At 39.1% G+C, this 10,580-nt stretch overlaps 1 protein-coding gene across 1 annotated transcript; it reads left to right on the top strand.

Moving 5' to 3' along the window:
* The first annotated feature begins 623 nt into the window (after positions 1-623).
* LOC137741532 (protein argonaute 5-like) lies at positions 624-8,024 on the top strand. Its single transcript, XM_068481231.1, has 22 exons — positions 624-1,529; positions 2,448-2,674; positions 2,780-2,929; positions 3,030-3,163; positions 3,260-3,369; positions 3,808-3,908; positions 4,142-4,277; positions 4,381-4,497; positions 4,605-4,715; positions 4,810-4,881; positions 5,214-5,333; positions 5,430-5,601; positions 5,717-5,838; positions 5,952-6,089; positions 6,167-6,309; positions 6,418-6,480; positions 6,566-6,629; positions 6,779-6,902; positions 6,991-7,064; positions 7,219-7,313; positions 7,419-7,450; positions 7,540-8,024. Exons 1-22 carry the CDS (start codon positions 885-887, stop codon positions 7,713-7,715), a joined length of 3,126 nt encoding a protein of 1,041 aa, XP_068337332.1. The 5' UTR covers positions 624-884; the 3' UTR covers positions 7,716-8,024.
* Positions 8,025-10,580: the final 2,556 nt, after the last annotated feature.

Raw genomic sequence — 10,580 nt, 5'->3', positions numbered from 1 at the left:
CTGACTAAATTAGTCGGGTGTTTGGTGCAGTATCGGACTAGTGATCGTATTATTTATACTATGTTTAGTATTATATTAGATATGAGGAATCAAATTTAAAAAAAATGTGAAATCATTTTTTTGTTTCCCTCTCTCTCCCTTCTTCTTCCCCGACTTCAGAAGAATCCAAAATAATTGTTCCCCAGCTCTCTCCGCCACACCCCCCAAACTCCCTCCCTTTCTCTCCCATATTCTTCTTCCCCGACTAAATAATCCGGGCGTTTTGGTTGGTTTTATTAAGCGGGTGTATACCGTGTTATCCTATCCGACCGGTTAAATTAATCCGGCGCTTATTTAGTACGAGTGAACGCCAAACACCCGAATCCGTATAACTAATCCTATCCGATCTGCCAAATAGGGCCTTAAATGCTACGCTTTGTTAACTATAGCCGCCATTACCAAACCCCCCGCAGCAAGTCAAGCGTCTCTTCTCCCAAAATCCTTTGCCCAAACTAATATTCCTTTCACACGCCCAATCGTATTCCTTTCACACCGCTGCGGTTATTTTATCAACGCCCACTTAACCGCATAATCCAAAACCCCACAACCGTCTCCGACGATAATCCAAATAAATTTCCTAATTTCACGGCGGTCTGGAAAACAACGGAAGGGCAAAAGAGTCATTTCACGACACACTCTTTCCTCAGCTCTTCCTTTTGCTATTTGAACCCCACTCCCTCGAAGTCTCTTCCTCTGCACGTATTAATTTAATTCCTATTGATATAAATATCATGCAACCCACATTCTCTGCTCTCACACACTAAAAGCTTACTCCTGCCCTCCCTCCCTCCCTCTCTCTCTCTCTCTCTCTCTCTCTCTTAAAACTCAGACCGATCACAGACGCGATGTCTCAACGCGGCCGCGGCCGAGGCCGCCATTCCGACCCCTCGTACGGCTCCGACGCCCCGCCGTTTAATCGCGGTGGTAGAGGCGGAGGCCGTGGTCGGGGACGACAGTCCGGTGCTCCACGGTCGTTTCAGTCCGAATCGGGCCCTAGTCGTGGTGGTCCTGGAGCTTTCCCCGCTTCGACGGTGACTCAAGCTCCCTCGCCGGCGCCGTTGGCTCAAACACCGTCTCCTGGTGGGCCGGCGCCGATGGCTCAAACACCGGCTCCTCGTGGGCCGGCGTCGATGGCTCAAACACCGTCTCCTGGTGGGCCGGCGCCGATGGCTCAAACACCGGCTCCTCGTGGGCCGGCGTCGATGGCTCAAACACCGTCTCCTCGTGGGCCGGCGCCGATGGCTCAAACACCGTCTCCTCGTGGGCCGGCGCCGGATCAGGGTTCCTCCAGCTCGGCGCCTCCGCCCGCTGAGGCTCTTGTCATCTCTGAGATGGAGCAGAAACTGACGCTTACCGCTCCGCCGCCATCGTCTTCCAAGGCTGTCCGGCATCCGCCGAGGCCTGGGTACGGGAAGGTCGGCGAGAAGGTCCAAGTCAGGGCCAACCATTTCTTAGTGGAGGTTGCTGATAGAGATCTCCATCATTACGATGTAAGCGTCCTTCTTCCTTTGTTCTTTTTGCAGTTTTCACTTTTTCGTTTTTATTTTTCTATGTTTATCTGTCCATCTGCATTTTACAGTTAATTTTGAATATTTTTTTTTTTTACGTTTTCCTTATAATTTTGTTTTTGAAAACTTGACTAGGAATGTCATTTTTGGACCCGAAAATGATCTGTTGCCCTCAAAACATCTCTGTGACTCCAAAATTTCTTTGACATTTTACTTTTTACAATTTTTAAAAGTATTTCTGAGTTGATCTGCTCAGATGCTTCCGACTTTCGAGCGTCGTCATTGTGTTTTCAATTTTTGGCAACCATTTTGTTTTTGTTTTTAATTTTTTGAAATTTTCATTTGGATATCGTTTTGGCGTTCTTCTACCGCTGTAAATCTGACTCAGAAACGAGATTTGACGTTCCGAAAACGATTTTCTGAGTCGAAAGCGAGTCATGTGCTTTTGTACAATTTATTCTCTATTTGCTTTACTTTTCGCTGTTGCCCAACTATTTAAAATTGACCTAAATTTGTTCTAGTCAAAATGCTGAATTGCAAAATCCCAGTTTCATTTGTTTTTCAAAAAGGGTTTTGTAAATTTGATCCAGGTAGGTGTTTTGGGAAAACTCTTGATGTTTTTGAAAACACGTTGCTGATCCAAAATACCGAGTACCAAACAGCACCTATTGATGAAAGTTTGGGTGAAATAGGGTTGGTTTTCATTTGGTATTCAGTATTTTTGACTCAGAAGTGTGTTTTTGGAACAATGTAATTCTTTTGGTACTTTCTGAGCTTAGTAAACAGTGATTTTCTTGGTAAACCGTTCGTATTCTCGCTTAATTGGACAGTTGATTATTGTTGTTTTGGTTATGTGGTTGTGGGGTGTCCTAAGATTTCATTTGGTTGCTGTTGCTGTAGGTGTCGATTACCCCTGAAATTGCATCGAAAAAGATCAACAGGGATGTAATTAAGCAGCTCGTAAAACTTTACAAGGAGTCCCACCTGGGCAAGAGGACCCCAGCTTATGATGGGATGAAAAGTATCTATACAGCAGGCCCCTTACCATTTGCCTCGAAAGAGTTTGTGGTGAGGTTGGCTGAGAAGGAAGGCCGGGAGGGTTCCTCTGCAGCAGCTGGTGCCAAGAGGTATATTTGTATGAAAGTTTAGTGTCTTGTTGTCATTTTTGCATTGTTTTTTATTTGTTGCGGTTTTTTTAATGTTTTCTTCTTTGTGTTTGAATGGGCTTACAGAAGGGACCGAGATTTCAAGGTTACTCTTAAATTGGCTAGCAAACCCGACCTTTATCAACTCCAGCAGTTCCTACGAAGCCAGCAGCATGAGTCGCCTCAAGATGCAATTCAAGTTCTGGATGTTGCACTTAGGGCTACACCTTCGGAAAAGTAAGGTCATTATTTCTTAGAAGGGCATAAGATTTATGTTGTCCTTATGTACCTTTTTTTCCTTAACTACTGACGGTTTGAGTGTTGTAATTTCTATCAGATACACTGTTGCTGGGAGGTCTTTTTTTGCCATAGAGCTTGGGCAGAAAGGTGATCTTGGTGATGGTCTGGAATACTGGAGAGGCTTTTACCAGAGTCTAAGGCCGACTCAGTTTGGGCTTTCACTCAACATAGGTAATGCATTGACCAAAATTTCCCTGTTCTGATAATCATATGAAGTTAAGTAACAAGAGTGTTGTGACTATCTTTTTTTTATTCATATGTTTGCAGATGTATCAGCAAGAGCATTTTATGATCCTGTCCTGGTAACTGTGTTTGTGAAGAAACTTTTAAATTACAGAGAACTGTCAAGGCCTTTGCCTGATCGTGATCGTTTGAAGGTATTTACTATTTTTGTTTCGATTTGTTTCAATTTGTTTCAAGCAGTTTTGGTAGGCAACTTATCAAAGAGTAAAGCTATTATGAATAAAATACAATGTGAATATGTTGAGTTGATAGTTTGTAATTATTTTATACCAGTCTGAACAACCAAGTACAAGTAATTTATGCTAGTTGTGGGTTATATTTATGCAGCAGATTTGCTAGTATTTATGCTCATTTGGTTTTGAAGCTGCATTTTGTTTTAGCATGTAATCAGTTGCTTTTATCTTGAATTGACTTGTCCATTTTGGATTGACTTCCTTTGGATCAGGTGTAGATATCTACATAGACTAATTTATTCAGAGTTCTGTGTATTACCATTTACTTATGTTTGTCCAAAATTGTTGCTTAAAAGTATTTGTCTTAATCAGAGCTGGTCGGCATTCTGTTATTTACAGGTGAAAAGGGCCTTAAAGGGGCTCAAGGTAGCAGTTTCTTATCGTGAGAATAGATCTTATAAAATCAGTGGGGTCTCTGTCGAACCGCTGAACATGTTGACGTAAGTCTTGTAATCTTTATGTTACATTCATGCTTATATCTTGTTTATATGTAAATAGACTTCTTGTGGTACTTGATTTGCTTGAAGTATAGAACACGACTTTTCATACACATTGTCTACTCTTGTTATCATACATCGTAAAGGGTAATTTTGAAAAGAAAATCAAATTGAGTTATGACAGTGTTCCATGGTAACAGACCATTCATAACTTAATATCCATCTTTGCGTTTTAGGTTCACTCAAGAAGATAATAGTAGAATTTCAGTAGTACAATATTATCGCAATACGTACAATATTGTGCTAAGGGATGTGGCAATGCCTGCGCTTCAATCTGGGAGCGATTCAAAACCTGTTTATTTGCCTATGGAGGTTCCTTTCTTGACTTCTTGGCCATTTTATTTCCTAGCATGTTTCAGTTCTAAGTGTGGTAGTAGTCTTGAGGAGATAGTTTACTTATTTAACTTTTTGGCAGCTTTGTTCCATTGTTGCTGGGCAGAGGTACACGAAGAAGTTGAATGAGAGACAAGTAACAGCTCTTCTGAGAGCAACTTGTCAACGCCCTGGAGAAAGAGAACGAAGTATATACCAGGTCTGGATGTGATTTAATCTTTTCAACCAATGACACTCCTTTCCTAATCTAGATGGTTTTCATTTTGTTTCTGGTGCGGACGTTTCTGCATCTGTGATTCTGTGCAGATGGTTAAACACAATGCTTACAATAAAGATGAGATTGTCCAGCGGGAATTTGGAATGCATATAAGAGAAGATATGGCTTTAGTTAACGCTCGTGTGTTGCCATCGCCCTCGGTAATTATTTATTTCCAATTTTGTTTGAATATTGCTAGTGTTTTTTTATTCATCTTTTTTTTTTCTTTGCTGGTGTTTGAATTGATGACAACAGCTGAAATACCATGACACTGGTCGTGAGAAGTCTGAAAATCCACGAATGGGGCAATGGAACATGATCAATAAGGTATGGTATTGGTTTTTAATTTGTTTAGATGGATCTGTGTGTATGTTGAACCCCATTGCATACATATTGAATCCTTGATGTGTTTTGAGGGTAGTTACACATGATTTATGCAACTGAAGGGGTTTGAGGTTAGTTAAACATGATTTTTGTAATTTAAGAGTCTTTGCAGATAGCAACTTCACTTGTTCATATTTTATTATCGGCTGTAAGCATTTTAAAATACTGTTTTTTTTTAACGGCTTTTGTGATATGTGATGCAGCATCAAAATTAAACCATTGTTCTTATTAGAAATTTGGTTTCTGATTATTTTTAATTTATTCTGGTTCTGTAGAAAATGGTTAACGGTGGTCGAGTGGATTTCTGGGCATGCGTCAATTTCTCCCGATTGGACCCAAATTTTAACTTCCGATTCTGCGACGATTTGGTTAATATGTGCGGCAGCAAGGGAGTGGTAGGACTTCCTTTCTTAACTTTCTCCCCTTTCTTAACTTACTCCTCTCTTTGCATTGAATTGTTTCTTTTCCTAACCAAATTGTTTATTTCCTAGCATTTCCATCCGCAACCTTTACTTCCTCATCAATCAGCACATCCTGGGCAAATAGAGAGGGTGCTTAGAGATATCCATAAGGTGTCTAGCAAGAAACTTGATGAAATTGGACATAAGGGAAAGCCTCTTCAGCTGTTAATTGTCATTTTGCCTGATGTCACTGGATCATATGGTGAGTAGCAATCTTGGAACAAAAACTCTGGTATCTCTACAATATCATGCTTAAAATAATTGTCTTGTATTTCAAGAAAATCATGTTTAAAATCTGACATATTGATTGCTTGCAGGGATGATAAAACGAATATGTGAAACTGAGTTAGGAATCGTGTCTCAGTGCTGTCAGCCTAAGGCAGCATCAAAGCTGAGTAAACAATACCTTGAAAATTTGTCGCTCAAGATAAATGTGAAGGTTCGTTAACGGAAAAAAAAATAAGAAAGAGATTATATTGTCCATCATATTACTTATTGTGTGTGTTCTTTATGTGTTGTCTCACGTTACTTAAACATTGAAAACTGTTGTAGGTTGGTGGAAGGAACACTGTTTTGACTGACGCCATTGAAAGAAGGATTCCTCGGGTTAGTGACATTCCCACAATCATCTTTGGTGCAGATGTTACCCATCCTCAACCTGGCGAGGACAGCAGTCCGTCAATTGCTGCTGTAAGTTCTTTTATTTTGATTTCATTTGAATTAAAAATGCATAATGTGTCTGTTAACCTGTTAGTTTATTCCAACAGGTGGTGGCGTCCATGGATTGGCCAGAGGTCACCAAGTACAGAGGAATTGTTTCTGCACAGGTTCACCGTGAAGAAATCATCCAAGATCTGTATACTGTAAAACAGGACCCTAACAAGGGACTTGTTGCTGGAGGAATGATCAGGTAATTGGGTCAACATGCACACGCTTTTGTTGTTGTTTCAATTTTTATTTTTATTTTTTTATAGTAGTTGAGTATATTTTCTTATCATGATTATTTTCATGACGTTAGGGAGCATTTCAGAGCATTTCGACTAGCAACTGGCCAAATACCAAAAAGAGTAATCTTCTTCAGGTAATAATTGTTTTTGCTGTGGTCAAGGAAAATCAAACAACACAACAACACTATGCTAATATTTGTTTTGATGTTTGCTTGACAGAGATGGAGTTAGTGAAGGGCAATTTAGTCAAGTTCTGTTGTATGAAATGGATGCTATAAGAAAGGTATGCTGACTGCTGGAATTCCAGAATTATTTTTTTATTCTTTAGATGACTTGTTATTGATCACTACTTAATTATTTATATTGAGTAGTTAGTGAGTTATTTTTTAAGATGAGCGATTTTATCTAATATGTGTGTCATTGCCTTTTCAGGCTTGTCAATCGCTTCAGGAGGGATATCTGCCCCCAGTTACTTTTGTTGTGGTGCAGAAAAGGCATCATACACGCCTGTTCCCTACTGATCGGAGGACTGATAGGAGTGGAAATATTCAACCAGGTTACAATTTTATATGCATTGAGAATCTGAGATTTATTAAATTTGTTGCTTTTCTGGTTTGCGCTTTAACTCTCTTTATCTTGTCTAGGCACTGTTGTTGACACCCAAATTTGTCATCCGACGGAGTTTGACTTCTATCTCAACAGTCATGCTGGCATTCAGGTACTATTTGTGTTGTTGATTTATGTATGCCAGTTCCCTTTTTGCCGGTGGTTTCCTTGCCCTTGTTGAGGATGTATTTGTGTTCTAGTAACTTTTAAATATGAAATATTGCGCTGTGCTATAGTTTGAACTGTTATCTTCTGTGCTAATGCAGGGAACTAGCAGGCCTGCACATTACCATGTCTTGTATGATGAGAACAATTTCACCGCAGATGCACTGCAGATGCTAACGAACAACCTATGCTACACGTAAGCAGACAGTAATTTCATTTCTTACTCTGGCTTATGCACTTGTACGATGCCAATTTTAAGATAACATATTGTTTGCTGGCTTTCTAATTGTATGTTTTTCAGGTATGCAAGATGCACTCGTTCAGTTTCCATTGGTACACACTTGAGTTGTATTCATACATCTGTTTTCTGAAATCATGTTTTTTCCTGATTGCACTGATGATGTTTGTGATTTTTGATGCAGTTCCTCCTGCTTACTATGCTCACTTGGCTGCCTTCCGTGCAAGATACTACATTGAAGGCGAGTACTCAGATGGAGGTTCTACTACCGGATCTACAGCTGGGGGTTCTGGTGGTGTGCGGTTCCGTGCCCTACCTGAGATAAAAGAAAATGTGAAAGAAGTTATGTTCTACTGCTGAATCAGTCTTGAGCTCCGTTTGGTCGCTGGTGGCATTGGTTTCGAGTAGTGTTTTGTAGAGGTCTGTTTTGTCGCTGGTCGTGGTCAGTTTCTAGTAGTTGTGTTTCGTCAAGGTCGTATGAACTAAAGTTGCACAACACTTTAATCTTATATTTTGGTTATCGTCTGGAAGATGGACGTTTAAATCGCTCATCTCATCCGCGATGGTTTTGGTTGTAAGTTTTGTGTCCTATGGGGGCCTTATGAAACAAGTTTTGTGAAGGAAATGGATTTTGGTTCAAACTTCAGAACCAGAATATTTTGAGGTGGACATATATTTCAAGGAAAACAAATGAAAAGTGTTTTAAAAATTTGAGTTTTAATGATAAGGACAAAATAAAGGGTAAAGTGAATGGTATCAGAATTAATTTTTTAGTGTACAAATGTAATTTTTCGTTAAAGTGAACAGTATTGTAAGCTTTTTGTTAAAGTTCTCATTATTATATGTACTTGTTTAGAAAATTTATGAACTAAATTTTGTAAACTAATTGATATGGTTGTTAATGATTGAATTATTGCTGTGTTGATACAAGTTTAGAATCATTAGATTCTGTTTTGTGTATATTTTTGTTCTGTATTTGACCTGCCTCTGCTTGCCAATTGGTTCGTTTGGGTGAAAGTATGGGTTCATATTTTTGTCCAAATATTGCCAATTGGCTAATCACCCGGGCAATTATCGTCCTAAGGAGTGGAGTTGCTCTAATAGCATCTAGGGAGATGCAAGAAGTACATAGGATCTCCAAACTATATCTCCCTCATTGGAATAACACTCATGTACATGTATTTTACATTTCCATTTTGCATGTATCTATTGAAATTGCTGTAATGAAGGTAGCCATGACATTGTGGCGAGCAAGCGGGGGATATAGTTTCTAACTTAAATGCATATAATTTTTATAACATCCACGGATTTGCCCACGGATTTGCGAGAGAGAGATTAATCTTGTGTTCCAACTTCCAATTAACAGACACTTGGTACTATAGTCTAGTGTATTTCTCTTTATTTATAAGTGAGAAGTTTTATGTTCGATTTTCGTCAAACACGTATTTTAGATCGCATTATTGCCAGCAACAATATTGTTTATTAAAAAAAAAAATCGCAATTTATAACATCCACGCTTTTCTTATTGGCTGCCCAACTCCAACTATTTATGATCAGCAAAATCAACTGTCTCATATTCCCTTCTCAAAACCCAAATGCCAACAAAAATCAAATTATTGTTACAGTCCTATTAGATTAGGAATGTGATTGTGTAAATCCTAATATATATTGGAATATCTCTTAGATTCCTATTAGGAATTGATTACCTATTAAATGTTGTAATCCTAAAGGGAAAAGTTTTTACCTATCCTACTATTATAAATAAAGGTACAATGAGGTAGAATAGAACACCCACAATTACACATCTCTTTCTTTCTCTCTACTATTGCCGCACCTTCCCTCTCTCTCTGGCCTCCATAATCGTTCAATAAATTATGCCTACAACACGTTATCAGCACGCACTTGACGCTACGCTAAAGAGAGTTTATTCTTCAATCAGGGGAGTATTACGTTTTAATCATTCTTTTTATGATTAATTTATTATTTTGAATTGATCTACATGCTATTGATTCAATATAATTTTTCTATGTTGAATGTGATACAACGCATTGGATATGCAATTCCAGCTTTCTGAGAAGGATCTTCTACAAATTCAAAGGCTTTTGTTTTTTTCTGCCAATCAGGTACGCTTAAAATAAAGTAAGATATTTGAAACGACCATGAAGCATGAAAACATTCCCCATGATGTATGAACCCTATACATTTATATTTCCCTTTCGATATATATATATATATATATATATATATATTGTATATGTTCATATATTTGTCAATATATATATTTGTTTCATGCATTGCACAATAAAATTGTTATGTGGAATATGTGAGTCAATGTATAAAATTAAATTAGAAGCAATTTTAGGGTTTCTTAAACCCTAAGGGATTTTTGAAAGAAAGTGGAATGGAATATGGTGCGGCACACCACCGCATCATCACTATGGACACAGCAACCAGGCCACGGCCTGGACTTCACCTCGGCAGGGCCTGAAGCCCCAAGCCCAAAACACTGAAACCAGCCCAGTTTGGCTGAGTCCCTCCACCCGCGTGTCTCAACCTTATGGTTGCTGGGCTTGTGTAGCAGCAAAGGGCCTGCAACCTTGGCCTTCAGTCTACGTTAGCAAGCCGCATAGCTTGCTAGGCCTTGCAGTACCCCGACCCACCTTGCATGATAGCGAGCCCATTGCAGCTGAGTTTCCTCGCGCCAAACCCAAGGCCAGCTCATGCTGGCCTTGTCCCGTGCCCTCATTTGGTCCAAAAATTGAAACCTAGCTGGGGCTGGGGTTTCTCCTTCATCCTGTGACCTGAAGTTCACACTCGAGGCCTTTTTGGGCCATGCCTTTTACTCAAGGCACCCAACCGTGCCTAATTATTTTTTTGGGGGCAATTTTTTGACCCAATGCTATTATTTTAGCATTCTAAATAATTTTAACCCATATGTTAATATTATTTTGCTTCTACAATCGACCATGTATGGCCCGATCTATTAAATTAATTAAAAGTGACATGCAGTCCATTAATCTGATAATGAATCCAAAATTATTGACTTGAAGATCACTTTTGGACATTAACGATTCAATAATTTATTTTTATACTTTGAACCATTGACACACTTTCTTAGTCCCAACGCTCTCACACTTGAGTTCCCGAAGAAACTCAAATCTACTGCACTTAGTTGTATATTGCATTCTGTGTTCTTGCACGAACCTTTCTTTTATGAACTAAACA

This window comes from Pyrus communis, chromosome 8, assembly GCF_963583255.1.
Source record: "Pyrus communis chromosome 8, drPyrComm1.1, whole genome shotgun sequence".
NCBI classification, from domain to species: domain Eukaryota; kingdom Viridiplantae; phylum Streptophyta; class Magnoliopsida; order Rosales; family Rosaceae; genus Pyrus; species Pyrus communis.
The sequence above is the reverse complement of the archived record's forward strand: the minus strand, read 5'-3'. Positions and strand labels throughout refer to the sequence as shown.

What these genes read in the sequence shown, in the direction of transcription:
- LOC137741532 (XM_068481231.1), top strand. Translation starts at nt 885, where the DNA reads ATGTCTCAACGCGGCCGCGGCCGAGGCCGCCATTCCGACCCCTCGTAC. An exon ending in CTGATCGTGATCGTTTGAAG is followed by an intron (nt 3,370 to 3,807) that starts GTATTTACTATT and finishes TGTTATTTACAG; the next exon opens with GTGAAAAGGGCCTTAAAGGG. An exon ending in GAGTGGAAATATTCAACCAG is followed by an intron (nt 6,903 to 6,990) that starts GTTACAATTTTA and finishes TATCTTGTCTAG; the next exon opens with GCACTGTTGTTGACACCCAA.